This window comes from Anoplolepis gracilipes, chromosome 2 (genome assembly GCF_047496725.1).
Source record: "Anoplolepis gracilipes chromosome 2, ASM4749672v1, whole genome shotgun sequence".
Taxonomy (NCBI): Eukaryota; Metazoa; Arthropoda; class Insecta; order Hymenoptera; family Formicidae; genus Anoplolepis; species Anoplolepis gracilipes.
Window position 1 is genome coordinate 13,347,331 of NC_132971.1, and position 20,727 is coordinate 13,368,057.

The following is a 20,727-nucleotide window of genomic DNA, read 5'->3' on the forward strand; positions in this document are numbered from 1 at the left end:
AAATGTGAAGACGTGCATTTATCGGAAACTACGTGTATATACATGTGGACTTTCGGTATTCGCGCGTGTTTCCCGACAAGCACGATATTTGTTTCAAGCTGTACGACGTACATGATTTCACCTTTTCTCGAGGAAGATATTCGCAGGTATAAACGCGCATGAAAATTGGTAATCATAGTTCGCATATCGCGGCGGGCGTGCGCTGGCGCGATGTCTCTTACAAGTTTTGTCCCTCGTTTTCTTCCGTAATTTGATAAATATCCCGCGTTCGTCAGTCCCACATACTACACTTCGCCGGTCGATTCCAAGACTAACTCTCGTAATTTGCAACAAATAATGATATTATTAACATCGGCCGTCACTTCCAACGAAGAAAATGCTCGTATGATTATGTGCGTTATCAGACTTAAGTTAGATTACATCTTAAGTTATCCTTTAGGACGGGGAGAGAGAGAGAGAGAGAGAATTCCCGCAGCATAAATCACACCCGGACGTGCGCGTTATGCGAGCAATAGAGAATGGATGTAATTAGAGCGCGCGTGTCATCTACGCTAAAATGCGGTCGGTGCGAGGCTTATTACGTTTACCGAGGTGCGCGCGCGGTAAAAAAAAAGGGTCCGATCATCAATCTTTGTGAGCCTTCTGCAAAGATAATGCCCTACTTATCAAGATGCCAGCTCGACGATAAACTCGTCCCGTTCTCGCGCGGCTTACGTTGCCGCCGCCGAAAGCTCTGTAATCATCCGCCGTAATTACTAAATAATCCTTAGCATGGCTTGATAATACTTTGCGAAAGTCGATACCGCCCGCGTCTGAAAGTGAATCATACGCGATGTTTGTAAAAACAATCTCTCCCAGGATATAATATCCCCATCGTGTGATGTCTGAATTATCATTTTGATGAGTAGAAATATGATTTTAACGAAGATACTTGCAAACTGAATAATTTTAATTAGTGGATCGTATCTTTTAATTAGTGCAATTCCTACCCCAGAAAGCCTGGAGGCCTAATTTTATGAACGCAAATAATAAAAAATTGTGTATGTATGTTATATGTATATATTTATAAAATAATATATATGACATATATTTCTATAAAAATATAAATTATGATGTATAAACATATATTATATTATAATCTAGCTAATGGATTCTAGGGCTCATAATTCTCACGGGTTGGAATTAATTAAAAGTGTTTCCCGCAGTTTCTCTCGCTTATTGAACTTCGTAATTTAACGCCGCTGCGATTTGCGTTTACATCTCCGATATATAATATATCGATCTTCGATAATAAATTCGACTCTCCCCGATTCAAGGCCCTTCTTCCCTTTTTAAGTCACGCTTGACACAGCCTTGACTCTATCGGCGATCGCACACGTGGGCGTCCTGCCTGGGGCCATACGCGATTTACCCGGCTGGCAATTGCACTAACGAGTCTTACAGCGGCGGCAAGAACCCATAGAACGCATTGAACTGTAATGAGGGGAAAATTAGCAGCACCGGCGAGTAACGATGGCGACGGCGCATCCACGACTGTGCCCGGCAGTTGCTTGATTTCTTCGTGCAAGCGATTAGTATAGCAACGCGCCACACCAACAGCGTCGAGACTTCCTTATGTCAGGGGCGAGGCCGCAACAACTGCCCGCTTGCAGTTATGCGAGCCGGCTTGTACTTAAGTCGCGTTAGGCGTTAGTTAAGCTGAGCCAAGAGCCTAGTCCGAGCGAGGAGAGAGAGAGAAGAAGCGCCAGCCACCCTGCGGCCGCGAGTCCTCGCGATACGACCGTGGAATACCTTGTTTTCCTCTTTCTCCTTTGATTGATGCCGCGAGCTACGTATCTCTCTCGTCTACGACGTACTTACGAAGGGGGGAAACGTGGCTTCGTCGGCGGCAGCTAGAAAGTGCTTTAGACGCTCCGGAATTCAAGATATTCCTTGTATCGCGCGATAATGCGTAAAATACACAGTTGCATCGACGATTTTAGATTTGTATTTACTGATGTCCTTTTAACAGACAGTGCCTGTTAGTTTTGCCTTTCAATAATATAATTTTATGCATTTAATAATCAATAAAATATTATAACACTTTTAATTAATTCGTAATAATTAAGGAAGATGTTTAATTTATTAAAACATTTAAAATTTTATTTTTCGTTAACAATATAGTTACTGGTCCATTTTGCGTCTTACTTGATTGTTTTAGTCATTATTCATGCCAGAGGTTAACGAAGTAAAGGGTAGAACCTTTGCTAGAGCATTATCGTCACAATGGTCAAGGGTTGAATCACGAAGTTCGCGTAGCTATGCATGAATACCTATATGTATACGAAAGGAAAAGGCTGTAAGTAAATCGAAGCGGAGAAACAAAAAAAGGCGAAATTGCTCTTTATTTATTATGTCGAGTATTTACGTGACTTCAAGGTCCACCGACTTTGTATATCGATTATGAAAGGAAAAGAGAAAGAAAGAGAGTTCATACATGTAACGGTTTTAATACAGGGTTATACGTGTACTGAGAGTTGTGCATGTTATATAGAAAAAGAAAACGAGAGAGGAAAAGAGAGTGAGTCTACATCTTAATTTCATACTCGATAAAGCTAATAATTCCGCATCGTTTCGATGCCGATCGCATATCGTTCTCGTGACGGTCAATTAACGTTTAACCTTGACGAGTATCGCCTTGCATATGTATTTAATATAGCGTATGCATGATCAGAGCATACTATGAACTTGATTGAGCGATGTGGATTTGTCGATAGAAAATTGGATACGTGATAAGTCTTTGGCACGGTTCGTGATAAAAATTGCTAATTAATCGTTATTTTAATCTCGATCTCATCAACTGTCGGAGAAATGGCGGTATCATATTACAAAACAAGTTAAGAAAATATGTGAGCAATCGATTTTTTAAAATCTACAATAGAATGACCTACAGTTTCATAAGCTGCGAGTTTTTGTGTGCGTGGATGTGTATATGTAATCATCATTAACTCTTACTCCGTATTGTTATTTTTGACACCTTGTAACTGTACAGGTGGGTCAGCGTATTTTCGATAAGTTTATTAATATGTAAAAGTGTTTTAAAAAATCTGAAAAAATGTATATACCTTCTTCGAACATTTTAAATAAAGACTAAAATAATAAATTTGAAAAATAATTTACTTAAATATATTATTTTATGATTATTTGTTTTCGAGAAATTGACGTTGTTAGAAAAATCACAGACAAAAATGATCCATCAGTATGGAATAAGGGTTAAGCATCAAGAAAATGTGCTCAAAATATACTCACACATACACAAATATACATATGCACGTAGTAGGAAGATATTTGTTGTAAAAACATCTCGTGAAAGCAATATTACTGTTTGTGAAATCGTAAATTGTGTTGTTACTACACGAGATTAAATAGAGAAATTTGTGTCTCACTTTGCTTTCGTGTTGCGTGCTATTACGCTTTCTATATATGCAATACTAATTGATGTATCTGAGTCCATTATATAAATGCGTTTCCATATACGTTCTTGTCAGAAATACAATGAAATATCACTATGTGAGAAACCTTAGGTGTTCGCAAGTTCGTATTCACGGATGTTACTCAATGTGTGAGCAATTATGTGAGAAAGCTGCAAGCAGAATAGATTCAAATAAGTTTCGTTCACACTAACAATATAAGATGAGACAATGGAGTCCTATTTTGCGATTTCTCTTCTTGAATCTTTCGTGAATTTATGGTCATTTATATTTACGATAACAATTCGCATTTATCATAAATCGTTGACTATTCATAATAAATCAAAATTATTTCGCAGAATAATAATGATCGAGTGCGAACGTCATTTCATTCAAATATGAAAAATTTATGTTGTTCCTTGTAGTATCATCAGAAAAATAAAAACAGTTAAATTGATGTATCTAATAATACGTCCATGCTTAAAGTGCATAAAAAATCTTATTTATTTTTATTATATGCCTGACCATCAAATGAGATAATTTTCGTAAGTGGCTCGTTACGAAACATTGAGTACATATAAACGACTCGTTGATTACAAGAACTTCTCAAGCAGGTATTGAATGACAACATTTTTCTGGTGAAAGAAACTTGCATAGTGAAAACATTCTGCTTCCTTTTCTTTCAAGTCAGGGAGTACACTGTTACTTTGTAACACGCGATAGGATTTGCAAAATTGTTCAACTTTGTTTCATTCGTATATTCCATATCGTACCATATATTCGTATTTCATACCAGTTAATATTTCTTTAGCTATGGTATATTATGACTTTACTTTGCGTGACGCTACAAATTAATGTAAATGCAAATTTAAAACATATGCAAAGGATGACGCATATATCTCACATATACCAAACTATATACGATGATTGGTATAATAGCTTATTCATTTGATAGCAATGCATTTGATTAATTAGAATTGACTCGTATCGTATAAACTGTGAAATCGATATTCATTCGCGCGAAACTGCTGACTCACTTTAAACAAATATTAGACAATCTCAATAGAGCTCAATTATTAGTCACGTAATAAATATTTGACTTATGTTTAATAATTAATTAGTATTTTATTAAAAAAATAAGAGAGAGAGAGAGAGAGAGAGAGAGAAATATCTTTCCTTAGTTTCTAAAAACGAAATATAACTGTACATAAAGCTTATAAGAACATGTGTTGCATTAACATTGAATTTTTTAATAAAAGAAGCAACAAAATTATTGCTTACTGAAAATATATTTTTAATTCTAAAAAGGGATAAAAAAATGTATTGTCTCTGAGAGGCAGTATAACGACAAAAATTATTCTAATTAAAAAGCTTATTATTACACATTATATGCACTTAATATGCAATAATTATGGTTAATAATTATTATAATATCGCAGCCAAGGATTACAAATGTGTAACGATTAGGTTAACGCTTCTGCGATTCCTTTGTTCGCGGGCGCGATAATTCGACGATTAATAATTATAATTATTCGATTGGACGAGACAGCATGCGGCGACTGACGCGACGATTTCACGACAACGACTTGCATATTCCACGCCGACGAGGCATTTCGCGGTGTGGCCGGCGGTTGCAGCCAATTTGCGTACCTCTATAAATACAGGTACCAGGCGCTATGGCACGTTACTTGCGTCGGGAAATGTTTCTAGGCGTTGGGCATAGTACCCGGGTGTAGTATGTAAGTATACATAATGCATGAGTCGACGCGCATCTCTCGCCTACGAAGGAAGAGAGTCTTACTCTGGACCGTCCTTCCGCGCGTTGACTGACTCTTCCTTTTTCTTCATCGTCGTTGCGGATTTCGCTAATTAAGGAGCTATCCGATATCGAATTCTCGAGGAGGGGGGAGCCATGATAAACCGTGTAAATATTTTCCAGTCGGCGAAATACAGCAGAGTCTTTCGATGGCCGTCGCCGAGACGGCCAGAAGGCCGCCTTTTTCGTCGATGATTAAGTATCGATAATGACGCGAATAAGTATTCGCGTAATACGCGCCGGGTGATTCTCAACCGCGTCAGTCGCGCTGTCTCGTATACGAAGAAGATAAATTTCGAGAAGAAGGTAATGAGACTTCTTGCCTCCAGATTCGTCCTATAGGGATATTCTTCTTGCGATGATCAGCAGTCGTGTAGCCATCAACTGCGCGAAAGTATTCCGAACGGTACTGCGTGATGGATATGAATATGCAGCGTGTATTTATGTAAAATTCATTGCTTGCGCCTCGCTAATGGTTACGATACTATCAATTTTACGAGTTCCGGCGATCGATTATTTACGATTCGATTAACAATATTGATGTTAAAATAGCAATTCGGAGAATACGTCAAAATTTGAATTTATAATTTTAATTTTGCCTTTTTATATTTAAAGATCGAATATAATTGTATATTTTAATTACGGTTATATGTAATTTCAAAAACATGTGTTGGTTATATCATACGCACGTGTATTATATGCTTTTACGCCAAATGGATAATTTTCATCTTTGATAAAACCTAAACGCGCGCCATTATTTACACAATGAATGGGGTGTAAATTGTAAATAACTTTGCCGCTTTTACTCCCCATCGAATAGAGAGTCCCGCTGGTAAAGACAACCTAAAATAAGGTCTTTCGCATCGTGGCTTTTGGTTTTCTCATTGCTGCGTTACCCGAGGGTCGCGGGGGCATCCTATCGCGTAAATCCGCGCACCAAGAATTTCCAGGGAAGCTACGTCGTGATGCATGCATATGCATGCGCGCCCACTGCGTGTACGCCAACGTCGGTAAACATTGGTTAGAGAAAGTAACTGCCAATTAAATGGAGTCTCCGAGGGAGGAAAGCTGAATACTCGCTTATATTGTTAGTCGCGCATCTTATCGATGACTCACTTTTCGCGTCCCTCCTGCAATCGATAGTTTTTAAAGGTAGATTTGCCCCGGTCCGTTAACAGGGAAACATAACAGCTGACAACGTGAAACATCCTGCGAACAGAGCCTGAATGACACAAGAATGAAATATGACTGCGGTCTCGAGGTTTCCGTTTTCGAGAACACGCGGGTTCAATGCAAGTAAACAACAGATGCGTGAAAAGTTTCGAATTGTGGATTTTCGAACCGGTCGCGAACGAAACAAATAAGTGGAAGTGTGTTTCTTACTTTTTGTTTTGTTATTTATTTTTTATTCAAAATAATTTACAGGAAGCGATTTCATTTTTCAGAAAGTAATTTACAGGAAGGTTTTTAAACTTTTAACTTTTTTGTTTTTTAGGCATAAAATTTGGAAAATGATTATTTTAATGCGAAGGACGACTTTGCAATTTATTGCGACGGTTTGAATGAGATGCGATACGCGTAATTGAACACGTACTCGCGTAGCTCTGACGGGCAATTAGATAAACAGGTGATTCGTGTACTCGCCCCTTGTGGTCGGTGAGGAACGGTTGATACGCTTGGGTTCTCGACTCGCCGATTTCTCGAATATCAGTTCGATGCAAAAGTCACCCCGTCGGCATATATACGTACATATTTCACGATAATCATGCAGAAATCCGGTTTTTACGATAATCGAATCGAATGTGACAGGAGTAGATAAACCGACAACGAGTTTTGCAGGTGCACAAGTGCATCGATTACGTGTACTCTAATAAATAATTTACGAAAGTTATTCTCATGACAAAAGCGACAAGTTGTACCAAGAGTTGTACAATACTATTGCAATTTCTACTTTCGCTTTTATATAATTCATATCAATATTAATTTTGTGTTTGTCATACATATACTTGACGTTTGAACGCAAATTAATTTCGACCATAGGACTTCGTGGAATATTATTTTTTTTTCTTCCCTGTTAATCATCAACGAGATCGGCTCGAATTATAAATGTCGCCGTAATTTATCAACTTTCCATTCCGACGTTAAAAACAAAGCCGGGGTAATATCGGTAATAGCTGATCCATGCGCCTCTTCTCATCGTTAAGTCCGACGCGCCCTCAGAAACCTTCGTCGCGATGGACGATAGCCCGCCGCTCCTGTACGGCTGGGCACGCACATGCGAAGCCTGCAGGTGCACACGCGTATACATAGGCAGATAACGACGTTCTTGAACGCAGATCGCGACGTAGATTTATCTGACGCGGAGGCCGCTGACGCTGTTCCCTCGCGCCACCAGCTCCTCCCATTTGATAATCGTGAAAGGGGGGCCTCTTTCTCCCTCCCTGGCTGAATTCCGAATGTGGTGAGACACGAAGGTAAGAAGAGAGGGGCAGAAAAAGAGCTAAAGCATTATGTGGAAGAAGGGAACGAAAAAGATCGATTTTTCGGATTAGTATTTAGAACTATACATTATATGTATATATATTTTAGGAATAAATATAAATGTTAACTTTTCCGTTTAATATCTTATAAATAGTATTATCGATTTTATTATTATTTTATGTATCATAATTTTAAATAAGTAAGAAATTTTTCTAATTTTTTGTAAATTTTTCTTCAATTTTATTTGACTTTTACCGACGCTTTTTAAATATTATAATCAAGACTGCTTATTTGCGCACGCGTGTAATATTAGAAAAAAATAATTATAAAATTAATCTAGAAAAGCAGGGAAATTTGACATTTTGGTGAGCTGAGCATTTGCATCAATTTTCTCTTTACATCTCTACATACACTCTTTACATCCTCGAGCATCGTCATAGAGATACATGTATGTACACTCCTCCAAGTGTTTATACAGGCGGCAGGTAATCGAAGCCATACGATACGCCACAATTTTCTTCAGGAAGATTCAGGATAGATTATGTGGCGAATAACCGGTTGAAGCAAACGTCTAACTGTTTAAAGCATGGTGTTGATGGATCTGGTCAAATGTGCTGGCCTCTCTGACAACGCATCTGTCGTTAATTCATTTAGCGATAAATTAATAGTTATATCCTTTGACTTTAGATTTAATAGCATCAATAGAATTCCACTAACATGCTTATAAATTACGTCACTTTGAAGAAAAGCTACATTACGGAATTTTACATGTCCGTGTTCTCTTCTATTAAAATCTCTTATATGATTATATATAAGCGCATCATGCTGTCTATGCACCTTAAGAGAAAGATCGTATTGGTATTAAAATAGTTTATAATCAGTATATATCATTGGATATTCTCAATTCGATATATTCTACAAGCTCCTAACGAAGTGATTATAGTCGCATCTATTTTCCTGAGCAACGCAAGTTTTTTAATTAAAAGTATTAATTGTACAATATTAAAACATCTAACGGCATGAATTAATCTGCCATGAAAGTCGCGATTGTTGAAAGTCAAAATATATATTCCCGTTGACGCTGCAACGTGATTTCGAATCGCTATCGATTCGCAGAGATTGCATCGGCACTTTTCACCGTGCTATTAACCGTATGAAGAATTAATGTTTGCGCGGGGGAGGAAGAGGGAATAAATTTCCCTTTACATGGCAAAATAATTCTCGCAAAACGCGCTCGCCGCTATATTCCGTAATTTAATGGCCGTAATTTACCGACAGCTGTATATTCCGCGAGCGATGCTCGTGCCTAGGCAAAATATTACGTACGCCCCGTACTTGTTCGCCGCTGCAGCGATATAAATGCTCGCGGATGGACGGTCTTGATCGCGGCGCGTATAAGTAGGTAGATCAGTTAGCCGGTGAAAATTGCTCCGGTGCGATCTAAAGGTAGTCATCACACACAGGCAATCTCGCTTTCATGCACGCATAGACCATTCCAAAAGCAACGTATGCTGCGTTACTATACATATAGGATGCCTCGCGATGTATAAGTATATCTTACGAATAATGTCTTAATCTTTGGAAGCATTATTCGTTGTACAAAGGTACAATATGAAGGGTCATTGTCTCGATCGGAAATGTGGCTGCCCTTCATTAATACGTTGAGTAATATAACGCTGGATATAATAAGCTGTACTTTAATATAGCTAATAGAATGGATGTGCACGAATAGTATATGGCTAGTATTAAACTGTAAGCTTGTTTAAATTATGAAGCATTGTCTGGTTCCGTTAAACTTCACTTATTTTCTACGATGCAATAAATTATCAAGAATTTTTATAAATCTAATAGCATCATGGGAAGCGTTTAAAAGTCGCGTGGGCTGGATGAGTTATCCGTTAAATCAATAATTTTATTATTTGTCATAAAATTCCTCTTAAATCATTATCGAACTGTTCTGTCAATTAAATTGTCAATTACATTTCCTTATAAACATATGTAAATATGATAAAATTTTTTGTCGGAAATAATCATGTCTGAAATACAATGCTTCATGTGTCAAAATAATTTTCTTCATTATAAATATATTAGTTGTACATATTTTAAAAAAATGATCAGTATTGTATAATATATTATTATTATCAAGTGATAAATTTCTAGCGTCAAGCAATCTGAAAATATATAATTTCATCAATTTATATTTTTTATCCGCATAAATATTACGAAAGCAAATTGCAAAAGAATCAACAATATAGAAATAAGTGCCAAGTAGCATTATCTATTTTCTCATTCGTCAAACGAAAGCGATAATCACGTAGCAGCGGCGTTCCAACCGTTAGAATGACGTTGTTTCACGCGGGTAACGATCCTCGAGATCTCATTTACAGTACAAATTAGTCGTAGGCCGGTCCTCCGTCCTTAATGGCCGGTCGGCACGCAAAGAAGTTAAGTTTAATGAAGACCGCGCGTTATCCGTGACGAACCATGCGCGCGTTCCGTTCGCAAGCAAGCAAGCAACCGATGTGCGAATATATATATATACATACATATACATATATGTGTGTGTATATATGGATATTTATATATACACACATATATTTGTGTGTATAAATATATATATATATATATATATATATATATATATATATATATGTGTGTGTGTGTGTGTGTGTGTGTGTGTGTGTGTGTGTGTGTGTGTGTGTGTGTGTGTGTGTGTGTGTGTGTGTGTGTGTGTGTGTGTGTGTGTGCTTGCGCGCGCGTATGCTCTCAGCGTATGGCGGCTGAATGCGACTTAAACGAAGATTTATGCCGCGACGCGTAAATATAAACAACAATATGCAATCCTCGGCGCATTGTCCCGCACGGTGGACGCGTGAGAGTCGACCAATGCGAACTAATAAGCCCGCCGTCGTCTCGCGTTCGCGCGCATATTATGTACACGCGTGTGCTGGGTGCACGCGGCATATCTCTCAGCGACGCAAACCACCGCGTCCTCCGAGACTAATCGACCGAGGGGGGGGGAGGGGGGAGGGGGTGTAACGAGCGACCGATTCCATCCCTGGGCACTCGTCTCCCTTCAGGAGAAGGCCGTTTTTTGCGTTTCGTCAACGGAAATTTGTCTGTCGCTGCCTTAATACAACGGCTGTCACGCGCGTCGACGGTGATCCATCCCGAGCTACTTTTGAAGTAGATGAACTTGCTTCTAAAACTCGTTCGCGTGACATTTGCTAAGCTGCGTCCTCCCTGGAGTAACAACGAGCAACTTTTTGTTGTTGCTAAATGTTTCAAAATAATCTGACATATGTCAATTTGTGACATGTTTGTCCACACTGAAGCAACATAATCGCGGGAACATTTGAGTTTTGTACTTTGGTGCAACAACTGAATATCTATATTGAACATGTGACAACTTTTCGCTGGCGATAGAAACAGTAAGAAACTTCAAGAAACTTTTAGCAACAACTTTTTTAAGAAGCATAAAACATCAACAAAATGTTGCTCATTGTTGCTCCAGAAAAGACGCAGCTTTACAACATTTTCAGTAGAGAAATACAAAGAACGTATTGCAATTAAAATATTTTAGATAATTATAGATACGCAGATTATTCTTTTTTATATCTGTGAATTGTTTTATGTTTTATAGATTGATTAAAATAAGATTTAATTAACGTTTGTGTACTGAAATTAGACTGTGATCATATAAGAAAGAAAATGGAGACTGCAATGTTCTCGCTAGTAAAGAAATATGTCTACATATATATTTTATATATAATAAAATAAATGCAGTATATTTAATGATAAAGAGAATGGAAGGGAGGATATAATGACGCTATTCCTCGATTTGCTACTCATTTTCATGGAATCATGAAATTGGATAAGATTATGCGTAAAATTCCACAATTGTTCGTCATTGCCGGTTTATATTTCCGCGAATAATATATCCATAGAAATTATACATTTAATTTTCACGGTGGATGGTTCTGACGGTTCTGCCAATTTAGAGTTTCCGCTTTTATAAAGTACGTAATACTTACGCTTATGTCCTCCATGCTGCAATTTCCGGCATGCATTAATTCCTGATTGGTACAATTTTCCATGGGCGAAAACATAGACAAAGAAGAAAATGCACACTATAAACGCGTACTGTCACTCGCGCTCTGCGCTCGTCCTTAACGCAGTATTCTTCCTCGAGTAAATCACACGTCCGCCTATCGACTCAACAACAACAACACCGGCTTCTTTCTTCCGCGGAGAAATCATCACTCGAAGAAACCGGTTAATCTCGCTAGAGACTACATCGGCAAAGTTTCGCTACGTTTCTACCCGCGTCGTTTCTTTGGAGCTTCATTGACTTTGGAGCACCAATGACACTCGCCGAGAGTCACACTACGTTGCACGTTACGTCGATATATATACAGCACGGGGAGGAAACACGCATACGCGACGCTCACCGCAAGATCACTGGCATCAGGGTCGTAGCCACCGCGACACGGTGACGGTCGCGGCAGCCAGGGTGGTCCACGAAGCGTGACATCCTCCGTATCGGTCGTCGAAGTCTCCAAGAGCGCCTTTGGAACGAAAGATGACAGAGTCTCACCGACCGGAATATCACTTGCCTTTGAATCGCACTTTAAAAATTTTTCCTCGAGCTTAATCACGATTAATCGACGACTTTGCGATTACGAGACGTTTACAATCGCGAGATGCACAATTGTTTCGAAATTGACTTCGCGAAAAGTCGCTCGAAAAGTTGTCACCCTGACGATGATCGTAGATGACTCGGCGTCGTCTTCGTTATCGGACTGAACCTACCACCTAACAAAAAAGATGAGGACCACACACAGCCACCGGAGGTGTTCGAGGACCATCACGGACGCCGTCGGAGAACCGATGATATGGGTGACCGCACCGAGAGAGAGAGACAGAGAGCCAAACGCTCACCGGCTCGGACTGAAACTCACTGAGTCGGCTCTAGTGGTGCCCAGCAGGTCTGCCCGCGCGCCGCATCGTGGTGAGGGATCATGAGGCAGACGGAGAGGGAGGAAAAGGGTGGGAGAAAGAAAGAGAGAAAGCGAAAACGATGTGGTAGAGCGAGACGAGGGCGAAGAGGGGTTAGGGCCCTACCATCGTGGCCCCCACCAATCGGCCCACCGGGTGCCCAGGGCTTCGACCATTATCTCTCTTAGGCAGTTCTGCCTTGCGCGAAGGAAATACGCGGGGCAAGGGCATCGGGGAGGGATTGGAGGGCTTTATTATATTTACGAGGCGTTATCGAAGCAATCCAACAATATTGATTCCGCGCCGCGAAGCGATCGACCATCTCAAAGAACGCCCAGCCACGGACCCCCGCTCGGCTACGTTTATACGCTACCGGAGGGCTTACGGCGCCCTTATTCTTTCCACTCGTGCGTTCTCTCGACTCCGAGAGACTTTTTATTTCGTTCGCCTCTCGCTTTAATGCCCGCCGAATGCGATCGAATCACCGCACGTTTTCCCCCGCGTGAATTACGCGGCAATCGTGGGCTCTCCGTTGCTGCCGTTGCTTCTGTTGTTCCGCTGTTGGAGAAATACCTATTAATATGGGTGGGGTGCTTCATAAATTCGACTAGTGATCTCGATCAGGATGCAGGCAACTTAGAGACGGATACAAGGATAATACATTAATTTCATTATCATTCTTGCCTACTTCGCATAAAAGATTGCAGAGAACAGAAAAAAGTTTGCTTATTTTTTAAATTTAAATGCATGCGAAATATAATATATATTTATAAATTTAAAAATTGATTTTTTCTACGTTAAACTTATGCGAAAAATTTTTCAAATTTTATTACTAATACAATTGAGATATTTATTAAAAAAAGATAGACTCTTATTAAAAAACTGTCATTTAACATTAAGATTTAATACGCTTGAAGAATTTAAATATCTTCTCATTTTCGTAATTTTTTTTACTGAGTTTTTCTCGCGAATAATTACTTTAATGACATATAATTAAATATATAAGTGTTATTTTATGAATATGTCATGTGTGTAATGTATACAAATAATAAGATAATAGATTTCTGGCAAATTTCTGGTTTTATCATTTTATTTTTATCGCTGCTTTACTCGATTTTTTTTATGACAATGCTTAAGTCTCAAATTCTACTTTGACCATGTAACGCTGCGCATATATATTATCTCATTAAAAAGAAGAGTAAAGGAACCCATTTTTTTCGATTCGAGCGAACCGTTTCGTGTCATCGTAAACATTTACCAAACAGTTTCGTCCATGTTTTCGCACAGTTACAACCATGAGGTGTTACATCTTATTTTTACGATAACCATAAAAAGTTGCTTCAGTTATTTATCATATTATCTAACATGTGTGTGCACAATCGCTGTAATATTTTGTCAAACGCAATTTGCATTTATATCTAAAGCTTTATAAAATAATGCATATAGTATAAAATTGTCATCAGACGTGATTTAAAAAAAAAAAAAAACAACAGTTGCATTTCTATAATATTATAATAGAAATATAACTTAATAAAATACCTCATTGTCAATATAAAAATATAAAAGTGCGTAAGAAAAATAGATTTAATTGCAAATAGTATATATATGTATGTCACATCTTCTTTCTACGCTACTGTTTTTGTATTAAATTATCCCTTTGTATTCTTAATGTAATCTTTACACATTAGTTTTCTCGCTTGCTGCTTGTAAAATTACATTTCGCGCTCCGACGACACAAGGACAAATGATATCATCAGTATTACCACTGCAGCCGGAATAAGGTATCAAGATCGTAAGAAGCGTAATGCTCTCTCGTCGGCACTAATCTTCTAAAGGAGGCAACTGTCCTGATTACCTTTTATACGGCTATTTGCGTGGTAGTAGTTGACTTATGTAACGACAAAATCTTGCCGTTGTCGCGCGCACGGATGTGTAGGTGGGACGATCGCATAACAGCTGATCGTCCTCGCTGATCGGAACGCTAACAACGGCAGTGCAGGAAGCTGCGGACGTCTCTGCGGTGTCGTCCATTTGTATGAGTCTCGGAATTTCATCCGTATTCGATTTAAGCGCAAAGATAACGAAGCAGCTTCTCTGTCTTTTCTTTCGCTTTCTCTCTCACTCTTTTTTTTTTTCTCTCTCTTCTTCGACTTTCCGTCCCATCCACGTATATTCGCGCAGCAAAAAGTCTTCAAATCATATACACGTGCTTACGGTAAAACTGATAGAAAACTCAACGTAAGATGCACATCAGGCAACAGCATGATCAGAGAGAACAGGCTCGAGCGTGAAGATTATAAGACATGTTTTAGAAAGATACGGTCCATAAATTTCGATTGTACCGCGTGAGAGCGAAAGTAGCGGTTGTTAATCACGGGTATTTATCTACATTCTTGCGACAATCATACGTTTTGCATGGTAGTGTTTACACAATATTGCACTTTGACAAACTTTAAAACAGTCGTAATATTTGACAATAATTTTAGATAATAGATGTTAAGTTAAGATTCAATTGTAGCTTAAATCTTTCCTGAAGTATTCCTGTTCGTTTAATCTTTCATATATCATACATGTAGCCTCGACCATCAAGTTTCTTTCTTCTTTTTTCTTCCTTCTTTTTCTTTATCGAGCAAGAAAGTACAAGAGTATCAGACTAATGTAAAGCTGTTGGATCCTTCAAGTTGAATTCAAACATACAGTTATAACGTTCAGTGCGCGCATGAATGGAGTGTAATGTACCTAAAGTATGTCCTTGTTGTAGCCGAGGCCAACTCTCTCGCTTGGTTTCACGAGATGCAATTTGTGCTTGGTGTGCAGAAGAAAGGCTCAAAATCGTGCAAGCGCCCTTCGCTTACGCCATTGATAGTCCAAGTGTAGGAAGTATAAGTAGAAATAAAAGAGATCTTTCTCTCTCTCTTTCTCTTTCCTCTCTAATCTTCGTGAAAGCGTATGATGTACCTACGGAAGAGGTAGGGGATAGGACTTGATGAACTTGCCTCGTGAATCACTTCGCTTATAAAAATTGGCGCCCGATGCGTGAGAGAGATAACACCGGGGGAGGAGCGGTAACAACAGGTTTGCTCGTGTATGCATGTACGAGCCCCTTTCGAAAGAGAAAGAGAGAGAGAGAGAGAGAGATGACGAGCGACGCGACTCCAACACGTTGAATCGCGAGAGAATGTTGCGGAGATGCACGCTCCGGCGATGTCCGGAGCGCATCGCATATGTGTAGTGCGTGCATTTACGTGTCCGATATATACGCAAAACGGTGTACACATACAACCAGACACACAATACGATGTACTCAGACTTGGTGCACGCAATCTACTACAACCGCATTGCTCGGTAATGTTCGAGTTCCGCAGGTTGTGCCGGCGTGATGCGAGGGTGGCATTTAATCTACCTTGTGTTACGTTTATTGCGTATACATGCGTGTATTGCGCTACGCATTCTCATGGCCGCGTGTATTGCGCAGCGCGCGACGGATGTGAGAAAAAAAATGAGAGAAGCGCAGGAGAGAAAGAGAGATGCTTATGTGCGTATATATTTGCACCGTTGTTCGAAAATATGAGGAGATTCGCGATGATTCATGAGAAAAACCAGCGACCATTTCGCTCGCTTTGTACCTTCCCGGCGAATATCACTGACTGAGCAGGTGCAACTGTTCTGCATAACGTGAGATAGCACGCTTTGTTGTTTTCTTGTAATTACGATTAGGTGAGATAATTTTACGGTTTAATACAGACATTAAAGCTCGTTCATAATCATCGAGTTGTATAATTCAGGCATTATAATACAAATTGATATTTATTATACTATAGATAGTCAAAATGTATTTAATTATAAAACAAATATTTTATATTTTATTTTAATATAAATTAATATATAAAAAATGTGTTATAATTTGTTTGTTATAGAAAAGCTGTTTTTATGATTTATTAGTTTTATTATCGTTTTATTTCTTTTTGAATCTGTCGTTTTAAGCTACCTTCATTTTCTTCATTCTTTATTTATCTTTATTATCTTCATTCTTTATTTTTATCTTTATTATCTTTATTTCCTCCAAGATTATTTTTCAATGTTACATTGGCGAACAGTACGCGCGATTACATGATTAAAAATTCACCGAGCGTATAAATTAATGATCGAAATTATCAGTTAAAATCTTGTTAATTAACATGGAATCCCATTTTATTGATTCGCATAATCGAATAAATACATTGGCACAGTTCAATTTACGGTAATACTATATGACAATATAGAGTTCGATGTCAACATGATGAATTATGACCAATTATGCGATCGCAATTGTGAAATGTGCCTATTGTCTGATGCCTCTTTATTTCGCAATGATCTTATTTCTATGCAATTTCTTTTCTCGTAGCTGAGGAAATAACTCTCTCAGTTGAATATAGAACAATTCGAGCAGCATGATCCGTTTATTGCGAAAGATGAGTTGCAACATTTTGTATAAATCAAGAGATGCCTTCATCGAAGGATCGATGAAGAAAAGATGCGCTTGTGACATAGATTGCATACTTCAAATATCTGTCATATTTTGCAATTATTCAAAAAAATAAATAATCCAATATTAGTCTTATATTAACTTCTGAGAAAGAAAATTCCTTCTATGATGAAACCAAAAAATCTATCGTCATTTTTACATTTTATTGAAGATATTAAAATATATTTCCATATATAAGTAAAGTTCTCATCTATAAATAAATATCGAGTATTTTAAATAAAAATATCTTTCGTTAAATATATTTTATTTTAATCTTGTTTACTACAATAATTTATTAACAATGTAATACTAAGGAACTAAATCTTCCAAGTTTTATCAAGTATTTTTTACATGATAATTAGACAGGAGATTTTGGAATATAAGTAGGAAAGTGTGAACACTTTTGCCGAGAGTAACTTTAAATTATCATCTCTTAGATAATGTGAATTTTTGCCAACACTTTTCCCATGTAATTTCAGTGGCTATAGTAAAAAATCAGGATGCGGAAGGGAACGGCTAGTAGTTAGCCGTATCGGTGCCTCTCTAACACCGACTCTATAAAATATATCCTAAGGCGTTATACACACTCACACCGTCGCTACATAATGGGCGTGCCTGCGGTGCGAAGTCACCGGGCATGTTGAATAACCGTGAAAAACATTATATCTTTGTTGTCACAACGAATCGTTAGTACGCACCACACGAAAACCAAACGTCATGCGTCAACTGACACCTAACGTAGTATCGTCATTAAACGCGGCTACGACAGAATATCTGTCACAGTCGCCACATGGAGAAATTTATCTCGCATCTTCTTATATTTCTAAAGCACGAAATGAATCTCTGATGAACAGACAGCTATGAAATAAAATAAAACAAAACAAAGTTTGAAAGTATGATTCTAGAAATATATACGTCATATGATATAAAATGTGTAATTTAAGGACATCCCAACACACATGCGTGTTCTAAACATAAAAATAATAAATTTAAATTAATAAATTTTAGTATTTTAATGTTTCGTAAATTGAAATACTTTAGTTTTTGTATACAAAGGAGTGAAGATTATATAATATAAACACTTAAGAATAAATTTACTTTGCTCAATTAAACTGCTTTCTTTTTATTACAAGATCTGTGTACATGCGTACATTTATTTAAGAAAGTTCAGACGTATATTCTGTATACTAAAATAAAAAATATACTAAAATTTCTTAAAAGTATAATTTTTTAAATACAAATATTGACTCAATAACGTTGTCTAAACAGTTTTAATTTTCAATTTTTACACATAAAGTCTAAATTATTTTGCATACACAAATTGTTAACTACATAATTTTTTTATAAAATCATTTTGACAACATTGTAATCAATTTTGAAAAAAAAACAAACTATTCAAATAATTGTAAATGTTTAATAATTATTAATGTTTTTAATTATCAATTTTTCGTTTTTGAATTTTCACTAGACTGCTAAATTGAACCTCTTAGAAATCAAATTGAAATCAACTCTATTCTTCGTAAATTTTTAAAATTTTACAATAATACATGATTCATGCTTTGGTATTAAAGTTAAGAAATTTAGAAAAAGTTGATGTGTAGCATTCGTTTACGATGATATCTTTATATCTCGTACTCTCCCATTTTTTCTTATCTTCTCTCTATTGTTTCTATGATAACTTTTGGACATCTTATGCTATTCTATCTTAACTGGTCAGAGACAAAGACCAAGTAAACACTGGAATATAAATACATTAGCAATATCGCATAGATAATGTCAATCTTATGTCACGAGAAATATTTTTTTCTTCCACATTGTAATGTAAAACGGATTGTAGCACTTGCTGAAACATTTAGAAAGACTTAAGAAGTTGGTTCTTATCAAAATGGGCAGTCAATTTTGTAGTATATACGCTATTAGACGTATCGGAATGTCGTAGGTGTCGATTGACCGGGGGAACGAAGTATGAACGTAATTATTATGAATGTATCGATACACGCGGCGAGTGGGAGCTGGATATTAAACGCGCAATCTGGTAGATCTCGTGTCACGTATCGTAACGTTTATTTATGTCGATTTGCGCCCATTATCGGCCGCACGTTATTTTCCCGATCCCGATCTCGTATTCGTAAACGCATTAGAAGCCCGATTAGCGTTATAACCGGCAATTGAGACGTTGTGTGAAATTAACAACGACAAAAGCAACGGGCAATCGTAATCGATCGTCGACGGTGGGATCTTACGAATCAATCCCTAGGGATTCGAGCATCGCACGAGTCATGTAAATTCATGAGGAAACTCACGGTTGGGGGCGATACCGCAACGAAGTACATACCACCGAGCGGATCGATCGTCCTGCGATGATTAATCGCGCTCGCGACGATAATTATAACATATGTGCGAATGATTACTACCTTAAGTAACCATACATTACTCCTTATCCTGCAATAAGTCATTGCTGACCGGTAATGGTCGCAATACTTTATCGTCGATGCTATATTCCCTCCTCGGAAAGACGCGTGGTCGAAGGTCCTGACTTCGGATCCGATACCGAGACCACTGGTTTTAATTAGTCTGCCGTGATTGCGCGAATGTAAAAAAGAGAGGAGAGGAAGTGGAGTCCATTTGGAAAAGCGTTCTGAGCGTAGATTCTTCGACGCGGATTTTATTTGTGCACGCAAGAAAAGGTGTGCGGCTCTTTGGTTACGTTAGCACCGCGAGTATTCATTGGGGGACATTTATGCCCGCAAAGTGTTTAATTGCGAGATATATTGCGGCTATAAACGGGAGAATAATCAACGAGAAATCGCGGCGGGACGTTGCCGGTAAATTATTATCGTCTACAAACACAAGTTTTTTATACGGTTGAAGGTAGGCACGAACGGGAACGATGAAGAAAGGGAGGAAACAGGGCAGAAGAGTGAAGAAGAAGAAGAAGCGTATCGACTTTGTTAGATTGGGGCTCTCCTTAGATGTGTATTAGGTTACTGGGTTAGTTTTTAGCGCATCTCCCTGGATCTCGTTTCTTGTCGCGTCCGATTAAAATTATGCGCACCTGCCGTGGAAAATAACTTAAGTCGCGACTATGCAATTTAAGTTTTAATTGTTAGCTTGCTTTGAATATTCTGTTTGAAAAAATTATATGGAACCTCATATTATATAATCCAATACATTAATATAATCTTTTATTAATTTATTATTTTATTAATTAATAATTAACATAATTAATATTCAAAATTGATTACTTATAAACACATAATTTAAAAATATAAATAGTATAAATTATATTTAAAATATAAATAATATAAATAGAAACTTTATTTTCTTTTTTTGCAAAGCGGTTTTATATTTATAATTTTTTTCTCAACGCAAAATAATAGGATATGTAATTGTTTGCAAATAAATAAATAAAAACGTAGCAATAAGCTTCTTGTATTAGCCTTGTAGTTAATTGCAATATATGCTACCTAGTTTCTAAT

General features: G+C 37.7%; 2 protein-coding genes across 2 annotated transcripts in view; one reads left to right on the forward strand and one right to left on the reverse strand.

Annotated features, from left to right (window-relative positions):
- LOC140676219 (uncharacterized) overlaps nucleotides 1–12,710 on the reverse strand; it is a 72,050-nt gene extending 59,340 nt beyond the window's left edge. The window contains exon 1 of the mRNA XM_072911081.1: nucleotides 11,781–12,710. Within this exon, the coding sequence (XP_072767182.1) occupies nucleotides 11,781–11,855 (75 nt within the window). The 5' untranslated portion in view covers nucleotides 11,856–12,710. The remainder of the gene's footprint in view (nucleotides 1–11,780) is intronic.
- The window catches only part of LOC140676268 (uncharacterized), a 170,797-nt gene that overhangs the window by 68,016 nt on the left and 82,054 nt on the right, over nucleotides 1–20,727 (forward strand). The gene's annotated exons all lie outside the window — the stretch shown is intronic.